Source organism: Lithobates pipiens, unplaced genomic scaffold, assembly GCF_037356315.1.
Source record: "Lithobates pipiens isolate NorthernLeopardFrog02 unplaced genomic scaffold, aLitPip1_a1.2 Scaffold_22, whole genome shotgun sequence".
Classification (NCBI taxonomy): Eukaryota; Metazoa; Chordata; class Amphibia; order Anura; family Ranidae; genus Lithobates; species Lithobates pipiens.
In genome coordinates, this window is record NW_027507784.1 from 176,990,879 (window position 1) to 177,014,101 (window position 23,223).

Below are 23,223 nucleotides of genomic sequence, written 5' to 3' on the forward strand. Positions count from 1 at the left end.
ACACTTGAATTATGCTTCAAAGCATGGAAAATGTATGTACAAATCAAATAAAGGTTTATTATTAAATTTACGTTGGCTTGCGCAGGTGCAGTTGCAGACGGTTGTGATCTTGCAGAGGCGGATGATTAAAGTAGCGTTGCCACCTCATCCCTTTAAACCCGAACACATATTGATTGCACAGGTTCTGTGGCTGATTAAGGTGGTAATTAAACTCACTTGGTGCCTTATCTGTACTAAATTAGTCTCAGAACTTGTGTAATTCATATGTGTTCAGGTGTTCAGGTTTAAAGGGATGAAGTGGAAACCCTAGATTGAAGGCAGTAGGAGTTTTATTGTCAACGAAGCTCAGTCCATCCTTCTCAAGATTATTGTTGACAATTGAAATACTGCTGTTTTTGATCTTCCTCCTTTGCAAGACCAGTGAGTGTGTCTAAACCAGTTTATATATATATATATATATATATATATATATATATATATATATATATATATATATTCCTAACAAATTCATTCAAGACCATATTGCAAAAATGAATACACCCCAATGAAAGTCTTACACTGCCTGTGCTTGTGAAAGAACAATCTGCATCCTTACTGCTCTGACAGTAAACAACCCTCTAAGCAGTTTAAGGTTAAACCACTTCTCTTCCAATTTCAGTGAATGGAGTGCCATTTTTAAATTCCCTTTCACTGAAAAATTATTTCCCTATGCTAGGGTCACCAGTACGGTATTCGTACATCACTATCACATCCCCTCTCAAGCTTCTCATCTCCAGACAGAATAAGTTCAATGCTTATAATCTTTCCCCATACCTGAGATCCTCTAGTCCCTTTATTAGCTTTGTTGCCCTTCTCTGGACTCTCTCAAGTTCCAGCAAATCCTTCTTGAGGACTGGTGCCCAGAAGTGGATGGCATGCTCAAGATGCAGCCAGACCAGAGCCCTGTAGAGTGGGAGAATTACAGTTTTTTTTTTCAGAAGCAAAACTAAATTTTGGACAACAAAATCCTATTTAACAATTCAACAGTTGAGTCTAATTATTCATTAAACAGGTGTTTAGCAGACAGTTGAATATAAAGGGGTGTTATTTAAGGCTGGGTTCACACTGATGCAGCTGCAGGTCACAGCAGGGGGTCCAGTGTGTTCCTGTTCACTGATTCAGGTGCGACTCAGGTCAGAATTGTTGGCGGAATTTGCACCTGAAACAGAGCCAAAGACGTTCAGGACTGTTTTCCAATGCGGACAGTGGCTGTCCCGGAGCTGTGTGAAATGGCTCCATTGAGTGCCGGTCACACTCCCCTGTCATGTGAATTGGATGCAGTCAAACCCACATCCAATTGGCATCAATTGGCATCAGTATGAACCCAACCTAACAAAGAAAACCTCTTTCCGTTTCATGCTCTCAACAATGGCACCATTGGAAGAGAAATGTCACAAGGCATGAGAAAGAAAATAATTTCTTTACACAAGAAAGGTGAAGGCTACAAGAAGATCATCAAAGCTTTACTTATCCATCAGAATACTGTAGCAAAAGTATTAAAAAAGTAACAAAGATGGAACTGCGACCATCTCACAGAGATGTCCAAGCCATCCACAGAAGTAAACACCTCAACAGGCGCGTCTTCTGATGAGAAGGGTTAAAGAAAATCGGCAAGTTCACTGCAGTTAGCTAAAGAAGTAGAAAGCCAAACTGGGGTGATTGTTTCCCATGACACAATACGCCGCACACTGCAAAGGAAAGGAAGACATGCATGGGTGTCATCCATTAAGGAAGCCTCTCCTAAAGCCTATGCACAAAAAAGCCCATCTAGAATTTGTCAAAGCATGCTGAAAAATAAGAAGTCTATAAAGGCTTTTCAGTAAATATACCTGAATTATTTATGAATTAACTCTTGAGGAAGGAGAGTATTGTATGAGCAATATAAGGTAATATTGCTGATCCAATGCACCCCCATATTTATCCCTTTAAAGACCCTGCAAGTACTGAAGAAATGCCTAAGTGTGCAAAATATGGTGAAGCTGTGCATGGTAGCCAAGCAGCTTCTAATTTTAAGCTTGTTCTATTAAGCTTTGACAAAAAAAACAAAAAACAAAACTGGAGGCTGATTGGTTTCTATGCAGAGCTGCAAAAGATTTTGTATTCTCTTGTTTTAGTAAATCAACTCCAATGTCTTGTAATAGCTTCATTATATTTTTTTATTTTTTCATTTTTTAAATTAAAGTTAAAAATAGACAGTAAAAATAAACAGTACACAATTTAAAATCAAATAAATACACAAAAAGGAAGAAACACAAATAGAAACAACATTGACTAAAATAAACTAAACAAACCTAATTCATCCTAAATTTAAAAAAGGTGTTTTTTTGTAAAGAAAATTTCACCTAAGAAGCTCATGTAACAAAATTAGGTACCTCTGCTTCAGCAAGGTTATGCTGCTGGCAAAACCATTCCTTCAATTCAAATAAAAAGTTAACAAAAATCACTTTAGCCAAACCAATAAATAGATGTTTAATGACGTTTTGCAGATGCACAAACAAATACACTTCGTATAGCTTACACCTAGTATTGAAGAATCACAGATGCAATTCTGGAAGCATTGCTATATGAAACGCTTTATTTCTGTTCCTTATCAGGGCATTCCCGGCAGAAATGGTGAGAATGGCAGTCCTGGTGTACCTGGTCCTCCAGGTCCTCCTGGCCCTCCTGGGGTTTGTGAAGGCTGTGGTTCCATAGATGGTGGAGGAGAGCCGGTATGTAACCTCTATTTTAATTTTCACGTTACACACTTCATGAGCAGGATGTATGAAACAATACTATACCCATTTATATTTTCATACAGTTATAATCATAGTTTTGGTAGAAGTAACAAAGGTGAATAGGTTTAGATTATTGCTGGTAATATTTGTACATTTGAAAGTAATATTAAAGTACCATTATATCTTCAAATTTATATCCGATTTGACAAATTACTTACGACCCTCTCCGGTATTTCTAGGATACCAACATACAGTGGTTGATTTACTAAAAGCAAATAGATTATGCACTTTGCAAGTGCAGTTGTACTCATTTTTTCCAAAGCAAAGAATATCCAATCAGGTGCAAGGAAAATTGAAAAAAAAACAGCATTTTTGCATGCACGTGATTGGATGATGGAACTCTTCAGAGCTTCACCACATTCACTAAGCTCTGGAGAAAATGAGAGCAACTGTTCTTGCAAAGTGCACAGCCTATTTGCCTTTAGTAAATCAACCCCACTGTAACGTCACTGTGTTGTGAAAAAGCAGCATGCCTCACAAAAACTTATCTATAGCCAACGTTTTTTTTTTTTAAAGAGTAGGAAATTATTAAAATCCATACAGGGTATTTTTTGCCTTTTTTGTCTCATTGGGGAGAATAACTATTACTTCCTGTCCTGTATACAAAACAGGAAATAAGAGAATATATCTCCAACGTGGGGAAAATCGTTTCTTAGGCTGGGTTCACACTATAGCACAGAGCGGCTCACAGCAGGAGTCTGGTATGTCCCCATTCACCATTTCAGGTCCGATTTCAGCCTGATGTTTGGCTGAATTCGGACCTGAAATGGAACAGAAGACATAGAGGACCCATGTGCAATTTGCACCGGAGATGTGTGAGCTGGATTCCATAGAGAGGCGGTCACAATCTCCTGTCATATGGTTTGGATGCGGGGAAACCCCCATCCAATTTGCAGTAGTGTGAGCCCAGCCTTAGACAATTATAACAAGAACAAGCGTCCCCATTGGAAGATTTCCTTTACAAAATCCTGTTCTGACAATAACTCAAAATTTTGTATGTTCTCTCACTTTCAGTTCCAGTGATAGTGATCACAGAACACATCAAGGAAGTCACTCTCCTTGATGGGGACACAAACAGCAATAAAAACCTGACAGTGGTTTTAACCCTTTGCCTCTGTCTATCTACCCAAAACTAAAGTTTTGCCTTTAGATACCTTAAGTAAAAATGTTTTTCTTTTGAGTACTCTGTATATGTATCTGATGTTGCTGCTAGAGAGATAGCATCTTATGGAATTCTTTATTCCTGATACTACTGTCTGAATTTAATGTTATCTGGGGAGTCCAGCACGTTCTCATGGTAAGTAGAATAGCATATTATCTCACTGAATCACAATTTGGGCAATGAGTTTTCTTTTTGGGCAAAGTGCCTCTTTTTGTACATTCCAAAGGAAAAAAGGAGCCACTTCTGAAGGACTTGGAGAGATTATAATGCCCCGTACACATGATCGGATTTTCCGACAACAAATGTTGGATGTGAGCTTGTTGACGGAAAGTCCGACCGTGTGTATGCTCCATCGAACATTTGTTGGTGGACTTTCCGCAACAAATGTTGGCTAGCAGGTTCTCAAATTTTCAACCAACAAATGTTTGTTCTCAGACTTTCCGATCGTGTGTACACAAGTCCAACGCACAAAAGTCCACGCATGCTCGGAATCCAATACGAGCCGGAGATATAACTAGCATTCGTAATATAAATATCACGTACGTCTTGTATGTCCCTACGTTCATAATTGTTGGCCAACATTTGTGTGACCGTGTGTATGCAAGACAGGTTGGAGCCAACATCCTTCAAACAAAAATCCACGGTTTTGTTGTCAGAAAGTCCGATCCTGTGTACAGGGCATAAGTCTTCTGCTATGTACACACAATGTGACATTCCAACAACAAAACTGTGGATTTTTTTTCCAACAGATGTTGGCTCAAACTTGTCTTGCATACACACGGTCACACAAATGTTGTGGGAAATTCCGAACGTTAAGAATACGGTGGCGTACAACACGTACGACGAGCCAAGAAAAATTAAGTTCAATAGCCAGTGCTTGATTCCGAGCATGCGTGGAATTTTGTATGTCAGAATTGTGTACAAACGCTCGTAATTTCCAACAACAAGTCTTGTTGTCGGAAAATTTGAGAACCTGCTCCTAAACAGTTGTTGTCGGAAATTCCAACAGAAAATGTCCAATGGAGCATACACACGGTCGGAATTTCCGACAACACGTTCACATCGAACATTTCCCGTCGGAAATTCAGATAGTCTGTATGCGGCATTCTAGTTTAAGTTTACAAGAGATTACATTAAATACACAGTCATAATTTTGTAAGTGTTACATTTAGCTCGAGAATAACATGCATCAATTAGGATAGGAATGGGGAGGGCATAATAACATTAACATCAATGCCTGTTGGAAGAGCGTCACAGTGTTCCCAGTGCAGAGGTGCAATAAGAACGGACAGGGTAGCTGTCTTAGTACTCCTTGTTCTTAGCAAGTCATCTGCATTTATGTCTATCCATAACAGAGAGGAATTGTTTGCAAACAACAGGTAATAGGTTACTAGGGAGGGCTGCAGAAATTCTATGGCTCGGGATGTGATTCAGCGAGGCACAGCATTTTGGAAGGCAAACGTGTTCATAGGGCTAGCCTTTGGGCACTGCTGAACTCCCCAAAGTATAGCATTTGCAGACTGTATGCCAGAAATAAAAGGATCCTGAATACCAATGTTCTGTAGCCTGCATACTATCTTATCTATGTTTTTATTTTAATTTACAAGTGTATTTATCCAATGAACATTACAACATTACACTTTGTTTTTCCATTTTTAAATCCTATGTCAAACCTGCAGTTTGTTTGCATCAATGTGTCTTTGCTCATTTTTGAATGGTCTCATGTGTTAAGCTCTTCTTCTTGAAATATACTTCTGAATATATTTTGTACATTGTCTGTTGGTAACTGACAAAGAGCATAGTTACCTAATGTAAAATAAACCAACATTTTTAACTGTCTATTTGGCTTATTCAATAAAAAAAAGAAAGAAAGACTTTACAGTCACTTAAACTGAATACTTTAACCTAGAGGTTCCTCAACACGCATGCAGAAGCTTTTAGTCCCCTCACTCAACCCAAATGCCAGGCCATTCTGATGGGACAAAGTTCTGATTCATTTAGGTAGTATGAAATCCTACAACTTACTTACATGCCCATTCCTCCTTATTGGCTTATCACTGAGATAGGCTACCTCAGTGGCCAATAGGAATGTGTGTGTGTGTTGCAGGATGGGGAGGAAGGGCGACGAAAGCTTCAATACTACCAGAAATAAAAGTTGCAGTTTTCTTCAATCAGAATGGACTAATATTTGGGTGGAGCTATAGGTGTAAAAGCTACTGTAGTACTGTGATGCTACCTCTAGGTTATTGCACTTTATACCTGTTAACAGCTTTTTCTTTATGTCTGAGTCATTTTAAGTTTATATTGTAGTGCTTATAGCATTATTATCCATATTGTACTCAACCAACATAATCAAAGCGATGGTTGATTGGATGATACGTCTTTCTTGCAACGTTTTTTTTTCTTTCTTTTTTTATTAAGGGTACTCATGTTTAATAGGATTATGGGCTGGAAACATACTTTCACACAAAGGTTGTTCACTTTCCAAAGGAATTCTAATTTTGCAAGGGAATTTTCACTTAGCTAGGTAAATGGAGTGGCATTCTGCTGACTTCTATCATCCAATCATGTGCAAACAAAAATACATTATTTTTTTTCCTTGTACTTGATTGTATATGTTTTTTAAAAGTGATTTCTCACCATATTTATTAGGCTAAGGAAAAAATCAATTGCAAGGTGAACAGCTTATTCGCCTTAAGTAAATCCATCCTGTACAAGCCTAAAACTGTATTTGATTGCATATGCAGTACATTAAAGAGGAAGTAAACCCTGATGGGTTTACTTCCTCTTTTTTTCCCTGCAAAGGTAAAGCATAATGGACTACTATGCATCGCATAGTAGCTCATTATGTGTCACTTACCTGACACAGGAGCCAGCGAAGTCGCCGCTGATCCCTGTAGTCCGCCGCGTCCATCTTGCTGGTGGCGTCTCGCAGCTCCGACCAATGACAGCGGCGCAACCGCGATGACGTCACTCCCGCGCATGCGCACGGGAGTCGCGCCTCGCAGCTCCGTTGCTGTTATACGGTGAAGCCGCGATGACGTCACTCCCGCGCATGCGCACGGGAGTCGACAAATTTGGCAAATCCATTCTTGGATTTGCCGCATTTAGTGCGCATGCGCGCCGCTGTCTACGGCGCATGCGCCGTAGACAGCGGTACCCATTTTCGGGCAAATATCTCCTAAACCATATAGGTTTAGGAGATATTGCTTGGACCTACAGGTAAGCCTTAATCTAGGCTTACCTATAGGTCCAAGTTGTTTGGAAGGGTTTACTTCCTCTTTAAATAGCCAATATACGCTGATTGTTTTGTCTATAGATTTCCATATTTTACACACTGTAGACATAAAATATCATAATAAATATCAAACCATTTAAAATGTACATTCCAGAAGTAAAAAATGCATTTCCAGTAGGCAACTTGTTAGCCGCTTTAAAAACTAAGTAAAGTGTACAGCTACATATTGCAAATATTGATATCTTCTCTTGTAATAACATAACATATCACTTTTTAAAACATACAGGGATGCTTGTAAAGGAAAATATTTCAGTATTTTAATCAATAACTCTATTTTACATTGCTGTCTTTTTTACAGAATTACAGACCTCAATATGACTCCAAAACTGGATATGATTTCAAATCTGGCTCAGGTTACATTGGGGGTCAAACATCAATTGTAAGACTCTAATCTTCATTTCATCCCACTTAACTTTTATTTTTGCAGAAGTATTGTAGTGAGGACTGTACCAGGTTTTTGACCAGGGAACTAAATACCTAAAACATCCTCCATGGGACTGATTTGATAAAGAAGTAAATGAAATGATGCAACAAACCTGTATGCCCTTTAAATACCCAATCATGTTCAGGGTGATTGTCTAGAATTCCCCTGAGGATGTTTGGGTGTTTGAAATGAACACAGGCTCACTGTGCCAACATGTATTCCTTTTGATAAGGAATATATATTATACATGGATATTTTATTACATGGTTCTGTATTATGTTGCTTAATATGAAAGATGGACACAGTTAATGACTTAATGACTTAACAAATTATCATTCCATGTGGCAGGTTGGAGTGAATACTGATATTGCTTTTGATTCTTGGAACAAGCAATATGTTTAACAAATTTCATTGCTGATTGTCACAATTCTGTCCAAAATATTATGCAAGGAAATTATGATAAAATAACTAAACATTGGCTTGCATGCTGCATTACCCTCTAGACCAGGGGTCTTCAAACTATGGCCCTCCAGTTGTTCAGGAACTACAATTCCCATCATGCCTAGTCATGTCTGTGAATGTCAGAGTTTTACAATGCCTCATGGGATGTGTAGTTCCACAACAGCTGGAGGGCCGTAGTTTGAGGATCCCTGCTCTAGACCCACCATTTTTACTTTCAGATGTTTGATCTGAGAGGGTATTCTATTCATTGTACCAATAGGCTAAAAGGGCTGTAGGACCATCAAAATAGCTACAATTAGATGAGTTGAACTCCTGACAAGTAGCCAAATAGAGTTGAAATACATACACTATATTAACAAAAGTATTGGAAGGTTTGCCTTTACACGCATATGAACTTTAATTGCATCATATTCTTAGTCCGTAGGATTCAATATTGAGTTGGCCCACCCTTTGCAGCTATAACAGCTTCAGCTCTTCTGGAAAGGTTGTCCACAAGGTTTAAAAGTTTGTGTATGGGAATGTTGGACCATTCTTCCAGAAGCCCATTTGTAAGGTAAGGCACTGATGTGGATGAAAAGGCCTGGCTTTCAGTCTCCGCTCTAATTCATCCCAAAGGTGTTCTATCAGGTTGAGGTCAGGACTTTGTGCGGGCCAATCATGTTGCTCCACCCCAAACACACTCATCCATGCCTTTATGGACCTTGCTTTGTGCACTGGTCCAAATCATTTGGTGGAGGGGGGATTATGGTGTGGGGTTGTTTTCTCAGGGGTTGGGTTTGGCCAACCAGTGAAGGGTACTCTTAAGGCATCAGCGTACCAAGACATTTTGGACAATTTCATGCTCCAAACTTTGTGGGAGCAGTTTGGGGATGGCCCTTTCCTGTTCCAACATTACTGCACACCAGTGCACAAACATGATCCATAAAGACATGGATGAGTGAGTTTTGGGTGGAGGAACTTGACTGGCCTGCACAGAGTCCTGACTGCAACCCAATAGAACACCTTTGTGATGAATTAGAGCAGAGACTGTGAGCCAGGCCTTCTCATAAACATCAATGCCTGACCTCACAAATGCTCTTCTGGAGGAATGGTCAAACATTCCCATATAAACATTTCTAAACCTTGTGGACAGCCTTCCCACAAGAATTGAAGTTATTATAGCTGAAAAAGGTGGGCCAACTAAATATTTAACTCTATGGACTAAGACGGGGATGCCATCAAAGTTCATGTGCGTGTAAAGATATGTGCCCAAATACTTTTGGTAAAATAGTGTATGTGTGAACTATCCAACCTGCTAATGTATTTGTAATTCTTTTCAGCCAGTGCTGCATGCTAGACAATCCTGCCAGACAGGACAAGCTGGTCCTCTGCCTCTCTGCAGGCAACACTAATTGGCACTCTACCTCCCTGTAACCATGTTCAGTGTACAGACTGACATCACTGTTGGAAGCAACAGAGCCCCAACTGACTTTTCTTAATTTTACCTTAATGATTCTTTTAATGTAAAGTTATCTGAATTGTTTTTATTTTCTATCTACCTGGAGTTCAACTTTATGGGAAAACTAAACAACTGAATTTGACCCCTTAACATGTCTGGGTATAGAAAACTTTTTTTTTGCTTAGGCAATTGACTCCATACAGTATAAATTATAGTTTGCAAAACTAGTGGCACATCAAATTGTAGAAATGACTGATTAATTGTTTACATCATTCATTACTAATAAGTTGACAAGGTATGTTACATTGCCTAACCACAGTGACTAATTTTAACATATATTCTTGCATTGAAACATAAATTCATTGTGAATCAAAGCATGGAAAAATAGCACGAATTGACATGTCTACTAACGTTTAATAATCTTTTTCTTTAATCCAATTCAGATAGTTTGCCAAACATTGATTTATGAGAGGTTCAGGGCCTGTAAACATGTACTCATTGTACTTACTATATAAGGTTGCATAAGGAACAGTTCACTGAGATGGATGAGTTAGTTCAACACTGTCTGTTTTTTTATTGCATACTAAAACCTTCTCATACACACTAAAAAAATCACAAATACACGCTTACAGTGGATATAAAAAGTTTACATACCCCTGTTACTTTTTTTCACTTTTATTCCTGTTCTTTTCATTTGACACCCCCCAGTTATCAGCTGCATGAGGTTACCCTTTTTCTAAAGGCGGGATACCCTTTTTGAATTGACACATACGGTCAAAATATTTAAATAAAATAAAAAAATAACATACATGTGTAGTTTCCTCTGATTCCCAGAGAATTGTGTGGCATGTTTGCTGGTAAGTCTTCCTTGCTTTGCCCAAGACACATACAGTGGACTCAATCCAACAAATGAAGGCAGCACACCATCTGCTCAAACAGATTATTCATTTTATTCATTAACATGGCACTCATATGCCACAAGACTTCTCCCTCTGATGCTTTTCACTTTACATAGAGCTTGATTGAGCTGAAACGTCATACTTATTGCAGCATTTCCTGCAAAAAGCAACAATAATGCCATGTGTTATTATCATTTTTTTTTCTTTGTAGCACTAAAATTTACTCAGTGCCTTTCTTATTGTACATTCACTTCAGTCTCTGCCCCTAAGGAGCTTACAATTTGAAATCCCTACCCTGCATGAATACACACATACTGGGGTCAATTTAGTCAGGAACCTACTAGCAGGTCTTTCTAAAGCCCCATACACACTATCAGATTTTCTGCTGAGTTTTTCCTTCAGAATTACCAAAACCATGTAATATGAGGTCAAACATTAGTAGTTTCAATTTGTATGCAATCAGGCAGGCCCTTCTACTACATGGTTTTGGTAAATCTGATGACAAAAATCAGCAGACAATCTGATAGTGTGTATGGGGCTTAACAGGCAATGCATTTACTATGTAGACCAGGAGTTAACCTGGTGGCCCTCAAGGTGTTGCATCATGTCTGTGGGAGTCATGCTTGTTACTGTCAGCCTTGCAATGCCTCATGAGACTTGTAGTTTTGCAATAGCTGGAGGTCCACCAGTTTGAGACCCCTGATGTAGACCAATTATTTTTACAAGTTATACTGTCATAGGTACCATTAGGTAAAAATATAGCAAAAAGTAGATGACCTTGCATGAACTGTAAACCTCTACATAGGTAGATATTCATTATGTTATTTCATTCTAATTTATTTACAGGCAGATTTCTTAAATGTTTAACTTTGCTAATAACTCTTTTTTTATTAGAAATACGTATGTGTTGCATGAAAGCTTTTAACAAGTACATTTCATTTTACCTAATGATGACATTCATTCCTACTAAATCAAACTCATCTAATCCACAGTCTTCAAGAAGTGTTTTTCCTAACATGTCATATAACATAATATGTCTCATTATGTGCTACTCATCTACATTCCATTACAGCATTTATTTTTTGACTGCAGACTACATTAGCTGGACTTGACAGAAGAATTTGGTGACACTCCATACTCCTGTTAATTACCTCTTAAAGAAGTACTGCCTCTATTCTACATGTTTTTTTTTTATAAATATTGCTTGACATTCTACAATAGGAGCAAGTGATGTAAACTTTACACACACACATATATATGTATTGAGAAATAGGTTGGGGCATTGGGTTAATCATGTAGAATGTGGCCATCATTTTCCAGTTCAATTATGGTATAATGAAAGATGTTCTTTAACCACCCCCCCCCCCCCCCCCCCCAAAGCAGCTGTCACTGTTAATATCAGCATGGTTGTGCAGGCACACATTCTGTGTACAGGGGTAGGAGAATATAGCTGCACCCACAATCCACTAATTACGGGTTCAATGCTCTTCAAGCTTCTGTGAAAAAAATACAACTTTTTTTTATATAAAGATGTGAATTTAGCCTTTGAAGCCCCATACACACTATAAGATTTTCTCCTGATTTTTGTCTTCAGATTTACTAAAACCATATAATATGAGGTCAAACCTTAGAAGTTTCAACTTGTATTCAATCAGGCAGGCCCTTGCAATACATGGTTTTGGTAAATCTGAAGACAAAAATCTTATAGTGTGTATGGGGCTTCAAAGGCTAAATTCACATCTTTATATAAAAAATAAAAAAAAAGATTTTATTTTTTTCACAGGAGCTTACAGGGCATTGAATTATTTTATTATTTTAAATGGCAGACATGATCCACTAAATATGGTCAGGTTTACATTGGATTTGCTTGCTTACCATGAAAAACATAGCTACATCAGGAAACACTATGTACTATAAAAAAACATAGAGAAGTATAACTTGCTTTTTAGTAGAATCATTTATTGCTTAGACTATGTGCTTCAAAGGAGCTAATTTATTTGCAGACAGTAAATGGATTAAGCCGAGGACTGGAAAAAAGACTTTCATAAGACTTTTGGACCAAATAAAGTGTCCTTCTGGGGAGCTTTAACTGTGCTAATTTACCAAAGACATCTGTTTATAAATGATGTTTGTAAAAAGCTTTTCATTAAAGTACAAATACTTTGCAAAATGCATTAATATTTACATTCCTCATCAGATATCGTCACGGTTGAGTTTATTTCCAAACACCTTTGTTATTAATTCGATTGAATGGATGGAAGATAATTAATTCCACGGAAAACACATAAAATGTTAAAACTGTAATATTTGGATAACAAAGTATTTTAGAATTTGTGACGCACATGCAATATTTTCAGCCCTGGGATCTCTGCCTCTTGCTACACCTGAAGGCTTGGCCATACCAGATTCCTAAATCCAGGCATTGCACAACAAAATATTCCACCTAGGGTGAATTTATAGTAAAAGAAAAGTATTTCCATGTTTAATCTTTACTGTTTTAAATGAGTGATGACATCTACTTTTGTGAGTATTTGTAATTTCATAGGTCCCAAGGGTGATATCCTCTTATTATTCACTAAACTAGACCAAAATTTGTGTAGTCAACATGGGCATGGGCTTTAGATAGCAGGGCTTCTGTGGGTGGCTCCAACTGGAATGCCCAGTGTCTAAGCAGTGGATCTGCCAATGCTTTTTACTAATAAGCAAATTATAAGCTTGCCACTTTTACTCAAGTAATGAATTCCAGACCTACCATTAACAACTAAAAAACTTTAAATGGCCCTAATCAGGAGATCAAAACTAAAACTGACCAGCATCCTTTGTACACACAGGCAAATAAATGTTACCATTAGAATTAAGTACCTTAGGGAACTTAAACCAGGCTCTCATCCAGACAAATCCAATTTACATATTTAATCACTGTGAACATTAATATATTATGTATTTATATGCTTCTCTCTATATCTTATTTACTGAACAAAGCAAGTCTGCTCCTTCTGTACTTCCTTGCAGTAAAGACAAGCTCAATATTTTTTCAGGTAGCCATTCCATAAAAAGATGAGATTCTTGATTATGCTCACATAAGGAGTGCTGTGCTGCAGACACCCACGGAAGTAACTTTCATATTGAAACTGTATTAATATACAACACATAAACAGTTTCACCTGATTTCCACTATTTCATAGCCTCTACATATGAGTCTGTCTATGTTGAAATGCTAAAAGAGTCTTTGTGGAAGGTAATCCTTCCTACACTTGACACATTCAAAGAACATTTGAGCAATAATAGGCCTGTAAATATGTTTTTTACAGTTTCTATGGCTTTTAGAGTAACCATTTAATGCATATCAACATACAGCTGAGCAGCTAACACCTAGTACAAGACTCAACAATGCTATCTCTTCTACCCTTCTACCCTCTAGATGAGATTATATAGAGTGATAGGCTTTACGTCTAAAGTATAATCTATTGGGGACTCATAATCAGTTTACTGGTGGTCAGATATCATCGATATTGCCTGAAAATTATAGTATATATTTTTAGAATATAGTATATGATAAAACCAGATATACCAGCCTAGAGAGACAACGCAATTAGACTTGTATGAAATCTACCTTTTTATATACTGTGTATCTACTTTGCAGCCATCAAATCTAGTTAGACTACAAACTGTTTTATTGGTTTAAGATTATTTAGCCTTATATTCTAAGCATAAAACAAATAAACAAAGATAAATAAAATATATAATATAAACGGTTCCTATTGTACATTGTCAAGCATTGCAGGATCTCAGTTATAGAGCTGTATTTCAAGTCTAATGGACATTAACTATGAATTAACATAATACAATTTTTATTTTTCTGCAAAGGGTTATCCTGGTCCTCCTGGCCCACCTGGACCATCTGGCCCTGCTGGACAACCTGTAAGTATAATGACTGCTTTATCATTAGAATGTCATCTTTACCTTTGCTTGCCATTTTTATAGTGTTGACATCAAGTTTAATTAGCTTTTTTTTTGTACTTTTGCTGTTGCGTTTCAGTACATTTCAGTACATAAAAAATATATACATGAATTCAGTAGGAAAACTAAGCTAAGTAACTCTGTGAATATGACTAACAATAATTTAGAACCAAAGAAAATATTTTACCAACTTTTAATTCTGGGGCCCTTTTGGGAAGATTTCTCCTCTGCTTTTTTCTGTTTGGGTGTCAGACAAAACAAAAAGTGGGAGTAAGTTTCCCTGTTGTACACAGGAAATGAAAGCCAGTTAACAAAGCCAGCAGAATATTTTCATAGATTAAAAAGGGAATTTACTCCAGGGATAAAGAGAGAAGGGCAACTAAATTAATATGGGGCCTGGAGGACCTCAATTATGAGGGATGACTACAAGCGCTAAATGTACTGTACCCTCCCTGGAGAAGAGACGCTTGAGAGGAGATTTGATAGTGATATACAAATATCTCAATGGTGAACCCAACTTAAGTAAGAAACTTTTCAGTCCCAGGGAGTGTAAAAGGACATGGGGCCACACAATCAGACTGGAAGAGAAGCAGTTTAACCTTTAGCTGCGTAGGGGATTTTTCACTGTCAGGGCGATAAGGATGTGGAACTCTCTTCCACAATCAGTGGTGTCGGCAGGAAGCGTGGATAGTTTTAAAAGACTCTTGAATGGCATCCTAGCAAAAACAATATATGGGGATATGGGAAATTATTTTTCTACACACACACACACCTGCACAGTTTACACACACACACCTGCAGAGGTTGAACTGGATGGAATGTTGTCTTTATTCAACCTTACCAACTATGATACAATGATACTATAAGTGTACATGTGTGGCTAAATTGCCCGTGACTCTGAAATATGATTTGTAATTGGATCACTGTTGGGAGGTGTTTGACAGCCAGTGAGGATGCAATATTATGCCTCCTCGTGGCATGGTTTAACATCTTAAATGCTGCACAATCACTGGGCAGTTGTGGCTTGTCATTATTCCCTTAAATGGGTCACATTCAGCAGCGTACTGCCCACCAAATGCAACAAGATGGATATTTTTTTATATCTTTTTATTGAGGAAGAAAAAAAAATACAATATACAATATAGAGCGCAGTAATGATTTAAATTCACTAAAAGGGGCTATTACATAACAAATCACATAGAGTATATTTCTTCTAAATAAAATAAAAAAAGAAAACCACACATACAGATCCTTATTGGATCAGTATATCCATAATGAATAGCCCTCAATCTCTAAACTATAGGTAAATGCATATGCTTCCTGTATAGCCATAATCAATTCAAAAAAGTGAAAGAAAAAGAAAAATGAAGAAGGAAAGAGAAGAAAAATGCAAAAAAAAAAAAAAAAAAGGAGGTAACACATCTATACCTCACTGTGCCATGTCATAACCCACTAGATCGTATACTCAAGAATCACTAGGCATGCTCTAAATCTGGAGGTTGTACAAAAGTTAATTATAAGGAGAACAAATATCAAAAAAATAAAAATAAATTATCACTTAATTCCTCTAGTATTTTCATGTTTTACATTTTATACACCTGTTCATAAAGAGATGGGGGAGAAGAAGATTTCCAGTGTCTAGGTATAATAGATCTGGCAGCCATCAGAAAAAACTCAAAAGACCGTTTTTAGCACCGATTTTAGAACCAATAATATTTGACAGTAAAGCAGATTAAGGAGAGCAAGGTATCTGAACACCTAGTATGTGATTACATACTATATATAAAATTTAGCTGACCAAAATGGATGGCTTTGACATCTCTAGCAAACATTAAATATTCAAAATAAATCAGTATGTAATCAAGTAGGATAGTGGTACCATCTAGCTAGAAGTTTAAAATTCCTCTCCTGTATCTGACTAGCAGTGGACAATTTATGGGTAATAGAGAAAGTTTTACTGTGTGTTTTTACCAACCCCCAGTCTAAACAAGCCTTTACAGAGTCAGCAAACCTATTCAAATATATCCATCATTAAACATTAAAAAATTATAAAAGCGAGGTTCCCTTGGCTTACATAAAAATATTGCTATTACAAAGTATTAGAACCAAAATTAGAAGAGCAAGCATCCCACCAATAAAATTCACAGTATAAAAATGTTTGGGAAAATTTCTTCAAATATTCTTATATTAAAAATAGGCCATGCTCGAGGCCCACTCGTTTGAATCACAATTCCACCTATTAGAGATTAGTGAATCTTGGGTTTCAAAACATTAATATGAATGCCAAATCATGATTTGCTATACCAATATTTTCCTCTAGCCATGCTCCATAGCAAGCAGGCCATGACCATTAAGCTTTTTACATTTGTGGGAAAACTGTATCTCTTAAATAATATAAATGACATATCTTTGTTTTAAGAATTTAAGTTAAGTAGTGAAGTTTGCCATTAGGGGCTGGACATTGACATTATTTATCCTTCACATGTTCAAGCACAGACTAGCCAATTGTTCATATTATTGTGTATGCAAAGTAGAAAGAGGCAAACACACAATTCTGTGTCAACCACATCCCAGTGAAATAATTTCAGATAGTCAAAACATCTGATTGCCCATCACTAATTTCACCTAAAAGGATCAACCAATCTGCCATGACCCATTCACATGAGGGTCAACCCCCAGTCTGCCTGAAATACAGTATACCTGATTAAGTAATGAACATCTACCGTCTTTATGTATTTTTACACAATAACAACACAATGGATGAACTGGAATATAATGCAGTCATTGTGTTTTGCATTCTGTGCATGCTTAGTTATGGCTGCATTTATAGAAAAATTTACAATAAAACAAATGTTAATGGAAGCTGACATAACTTTGCACTAAACTGTCAATTTGCTTTAGGGACCTCATGGCTATCAAGGACCCGCTGGTGAATCTGGACAGCCTGGACCACCTGTAAGTTCCTGTATTTAAAACTTGCAAAACCAAACATTTACATTTCCTTATCCGATAATAATCAGTATGTCAGTAACCTAAAACCAAATGCCCAACACACTAAGCTCTAATGCATGCTATATTTGTCAAAATAATTGTTATTGTTAGCTATGTGTTTTATTTATTTTTAAGCTTTTTATGCTATTTTTAGGTGTGTTTAACCGCATGAGCTAATTACACAAAGTGATGGCATTGCCTATGGACCTAAACCATGCATGTAGCAGAAGAGGGGAGAGGGGTGCTTGCCTAAAAGCCACAAAGTAAATGGACTCTGGAAGGATGTCCAATTCTTATCACATATCCCACTCCCTCGATGTGAGGAGCCAGCTTGCATCTCCAATGACAAGCACCTATGCAATAGCTTCCCTGAATTCCTGAGCAAATGTTGTCACTGGCTAAAAAGTGAGATTTGTCCCCAGAAGCTATTGCACAAAGTAACATATCATTGGGTAGGCTGGACAGAGCCCGAGCCTACTGCTTGCATGGTTTAGACCTTTAGGCATGGTGCATGGTCAAGGTCTTTTGCTATTATATTTAATGTAAAAAAATAAAGCTTACAAAATACATGGTAAATGTTTTGTATGGTTATGTTGCACAGAAAATATGTTTTTAGTGATAGTTGATGTTTAATAAACAAAATTATTCTATGCTTTTCTACAAAAAAAGTTATATATCAATGTAGTACATACATATACATACAGATATATGCAGGAGAATATATAATTGTGTAAAAGTGGCCAGTGATGGGGACAGTTTTAATCAGGGACAATAGGTCTAACCAGTGTATGCCTAACCTTTATTTTTACAATAGAATACAGTGAATATGGGTGATATTGTGTATGTTTTTTCCTTTTTTCTTTTAACAAAGGCAGCCACCAGAACATATTGGCAATACCACCAAACCTAAAAGACCCTATAAATCGAAACTAAAAAATAAACCCCAAAGAAACAAAAACCCTCAAAATTCAACACTTGAAACAAAGCTTCATTTTTTAAGGGAACCCTGCAGCAAAAAAAGTTTAACTTACAAATATGGCCTATACAGTGAAAACCAATATACAGTATCTGACAAAAGTAAGTAAACCTCACTGAAGACAACACTGAAGAAATGGCACTTTGCTACAATGTAAAGTAGTGAGTGTACAGCTTTTATAACAGTGTAAATGTGCTGTCCCCTCAAAATAACTCAACACACAGCCATTATTGTCTAAACTGCTGGCAACAAAAGTGAGCACACCCCTAAGTGAAAATGTCCAAATTGGGCCCAAAGTGTCAATATTTTCTGTGGCCACCATTATTTTCCAGCACTGCCTTAACCCTCCTGGGCATGGAGTTCACCGGAGCTTCAAAGGTTACCACTGGAGTCCTCTTCCACTTCTCTATGATGACATCATGGAGCTGGTGGATGTTTGAGACCTTGGGCTCCTCCACCTTCCATTTGAGGATGCCTCACAGAGGCTCAATAGGATTTAGCTCTGGAGACATGTTTGGCCAGTCCATCACCTTTACCTTCAGCTTCTTTAGCAAGGCAGTGGTCATTTTGGAGATGTGTTTGGGATCGTGATCATGTTGGTATACTGCCCTGCGGCACAGTCTCTGAAGGGGGGGTCATGCTATGCTCCATTATGTCACAGTACATGTTGGCATTCAAGGATTCCTCAATGAACTGTAGCTCCCCAGTGCCGGCTGCACTCATGCAGACCCAGACCATGACACTCCCACCACCATGCTTGACTGTAGGCAAGACACGCTTGTCTTTGTACTCCTCATCTGGTTGCCGCCACACACGCTTGACATCATCTGAACCATATAAGTTTATCTTGGTCTCATCAGACCACAGTACATGGTTCAGGTAATCCATGTCCTTAGTCTGCTTGTCTTCAGCAAACTGTTTGTTGCAGTGTGCAGCATCTGAGCACTTACAGGCTGACCCTTCAACCTCTGCAGCAATGCTGGCAACACTCATACTGTATGTCTATTTCCCAAGAACAACCTCTGCATATGACACTGAGCATGTGCACTCAACTTCTTTGGTCGACCATGGCGAGACCTGTTCTGAGTGGAACCTGTTCTGTTAAATCGTCATATGGCCTTGGCCACCGCATCGCAGCTCGGTTTCAGGGTCTTGGCAATCTTCTTACCTAGGCCATCTTTATGTAGAGCAACAATTCTTTTTTTCAGATCCTCAGAGAGGTCTTTTCCATGAAGTACCATATGGAACTTCCAGTGGCCAGTATGAGAGAGTGAAAGCGATAACACCAAATTTAACACACCTGCTCCTCTTCACACCTGAGACCTTGTAATACTAACAAGTCAAAGGGAAAGTGGTTAATTGGGCTAAATTTTGACATTTTCACTTAGGGGTGTACTCACTGTTGTTCCTAGCAGTTTAGATATTAATGACTTGAGTGTTGAGTTATTTTGACAGGGACAGAAAATTTACACTGTTATAAAAGCTGTACACTCACTACTATACATTGTAGCAAAGTGTAATTTCATCAGTGTTGTTACATGAAAAGATATAATAAAACATTTACAAAAATGTGAGAGTGTGTACTCACTTTTGTGAGATTATGTATCTGCAAAATTAATGAAAACCCCCAAATAATTCCCCCTAAAATAAAAGTCCACGGAAGCCTTGCTACAAAAAGAAAAAAATGGCTATGGACAGGACAGTGGCTGCTCTGTACCAACCCTTTTAATGTGAGTGAGGGCACACTGATAAGTGCAGCCCCCACTCACGACATATCAACGTTTACAGTAGCGCACTCAGTGCGCCTGCGCGCCGCTGACGACGGCGCTTGTGCCTGTCTTTTGGCAAATATCTCCTAAACCGTGTAGGTTTAGGAGATACTTTTTGAACCTACAGGTAAGCCTTAATCTAGGCTTACTTGTAGGTCAAAGTGGTTTGTAAGGGTTTACAACCACTTTAAACTCATTTGGCCCAGTGAAATCCTGCATTAAATCACTAGAATTGAGGACAGGCAGGCTTCACCTCAAACCCATGGTATATCTGAACCCAAACCTGTGCCCTCGATCATTTGCTTCTTCATGTGACTACAGTAAAAACAGATATTATGGTCACGGTTTAAAGGATTTTGCACATACTCATGGCACTGTGCATTCCCTCATTAAATAAAGCCCACAATTTGACTACCTGCTAAGGTTTAAAAGGAGCAGCCAGCTGTCCCACGAGTTGCTGATAGGATTTTTTTTATTTTTTTATATGTGATTCTATTCAAATTGTACAAGACAAAATAATAATAACAATAATAATAACAGCAAATCTGATAAGTATCCACTTGAAATTCTGATCATAGTTAGAACTGAAAACTGCTTCTTATAGCTATTTTGCCAATACAGAGCAATTCTGGGCAACAAATGTAAGTGCTGCTAAGGCTACCCAGAACTGCAACTGTTGTAAAATCAGAAAGTTAATCCATTTTATGCCCATTTTAAGCCCTTCAGTGAGCTGTTAATCAGTTCACTGAGAGTATACTTGATGTGTCCTGGGTTTGTATTTCTGTGTAAATCTGAAGTGTAACTACAGTACCTCACTGTGCCTCCTGTATCATCAATCACAATCACACTGCCTTTGAATCGGATTGGTCTTGGAGAATCCCCTAACATTTTGTACATGAGGCTTTCTGTATGAAAAAGACACCAAGAAACCTGCACTGGGTTGACAGTTGGGATCAGCTCACCTATATTCCAATCAGGGGTTCACAGATCCCCAGCTTTCTGATTAAGGGAGTGGTGTGGACCAGCAATATCTGAGTGAAGAATTGATCAGGTAGACTGGGCTTCCTGCTTACATTTCAGGATTTATTTTTCAATTGTGCATATTGGTGCCCTCGCCAGAGAACTGGGATTGATGTTTACATTTGGATTTATGCGTCTTTTGTATTCACTATGATGTTTTTTCTGTAATTGTAGGGACCTCCAGGTCCATCTGGAAATATAGGGCCTCCCGGTCAACCAGGAAAAGATGTAAGTATATTTTACAGCAGCAGCAGGTCTTTATCTTTGTTATTTTCATGAAATAAAACCTTGATGTCATAATGCTTTATTGTTTTAACTTCCCATGTGAGAAGAAGTTGATCATGTACAACAACATGACATTTTGCTGCCAAAAGTTCTGGCTTATGAGGTCTGTCCTGCAACTGGGCCACTCACCTATCTACATACTGCTTGTCTCTATTATTGCTCTTCCCATCACTATTCTGGTTTGTATATATAGTACATTGACAGAAGAAGCTGCCCCCAGCACACTCTGTATATATATATATATATATATATATATATATATATATATATATATATATATATCACTGAATACATTACTGGCTAAATAATTTGGCAGAGGGTATTGTAACTTGAAATGTACTAAATATCCGCAGAGTAGGATTGCATAACAATGTAAACAGAGTCAGAATGGTAAATAATATACATAAAGTACAGAACAATGATCAAAAGATATTGAAGCTGTACAAACAGGAGTTCTTCAAAGCAATGTTTCAGTGTCTCGGTCAGGGCTCTAGGTGGCAGCACATGGCAGTATCTATGAAGACTCTTATGTATGGGCGCAAAGAGCTATATAGCATAAAAACAAGCATATTTCTGTGACTAGGAGTGATAGGCATTTGTGTACAGTGGCCTGCACACATGGATAACTGCACATCTGAGCGTTTACATGCTTATGGGGTATTGTACTGTAGATGTCCCCCTGGATGCAGACAGTTTGCATTCAGGGCTGTTCATCTATCTCTGTATGCATTTAAACATACCTCCCAACTTTTTGGATGAGAATGAGGGACGCCTATCAACAAAAGTATGCAGGCATAGGACACACCCATCTAACACAGGCATCTAAGCATGGTGTTGAAAGGAACACTCTGCTACATATATCAATCCGCAACCAGCCACAAATCTCTCACCATCCCATTTTGTACCATAGTCAGCCCACAGGAGGCTGTATGAGAGCTTGACAGCCTGACTCTCACTGAAAGGCTGGTACTTCCCTAGATACAAACCGTATTAAAGCATTTGAATTTTAACATGTCTTGTTGGTGAGGTGCCCCTAAATTATTGCGCATAACTGTTGTACAGTAATTATTCATGGCAATTAAAGGAAACCAATAGTAAAAAAATATATACAGGGACTGCCATTGCTGATCTACCATAAAGAATACTAGCTGCCTGGCTGTAATGTTGCTTAGGTGTATTTTGAGTTTTTGAAACTAGTTTGCAGCAAGTGTAATGAGAACCCATCATTTGCATACTTGTTTTGGGTCAGTGGCCAAGTTAGAACTCAAGCCAGAGAATCAGTAAGACAACCAGGCAACCAGGATTTTCACAAGACAGTCAGTAATATGTATATTTTCTCATTGTTGGTTTCCTTAAGTAGTAATAAATGTAACTATCTGCATGCGTAATTTTCCTAAAGTCGCAAGAAAATGACAACTTGCAGCGTGTATTTCAAATACACATATATACAAGTATATGTGGTTATGTTATATCTTCAAAGATATAATTTTGAAAGAAAAGAATCTACAATCAAAAGCCCACATTTTTTGAGTAACTGTCGTTGTACTAAAAGCCCAGTAGAGGGCAGTGTTGACTTTCACATTACTGTAGTTTTAACCAGGAATTTTCTACTAGAGATGAGATTTAATTCTTGGTACATGCTGAAGCTGAAATGTAACACTTGTACATTACAAAACATTGTAGCAGTTTTAATAAATCGTCAGAACATCTATAATAATACATG

The 23,223-nt window shown here is 37.8% G+C and overlaps 1 protein-coding gene across 1 annotated transcript in view; it reads left to right on the forward strand.

The window, feature by feature from the left end:
- Positions 1-23,223, forward strand: part of COL3A1 (collagen type III alpha 1 chain) — a 119,373-nt gene that overhangs the window by 28,175 nt on the left and 67,975 nt on the right. Inside the window, exons 4-8 of the mRNA XM_077448668.1 lie at positions 2,634-2,750; positions 7,575-7,655; positions 14,367-14,420; positions 17,361-17,414; positions 21,390-21,443. Coding sequence (XP_077304794.1) covers positions 2,634-2,750; positions 7,575-7,655; positions 14,367-14,420; positions 17,361-17,414; positions 21,390-21,443 — 360 coding nt within the window. The remainder of the gene's footprint in view (positions 1-2,633; positions 2,751-7,574; positions 7,656-14,366; positions 14,421-17,360; positions 17,415-21,389; positions 21,444-23,223) is intronic.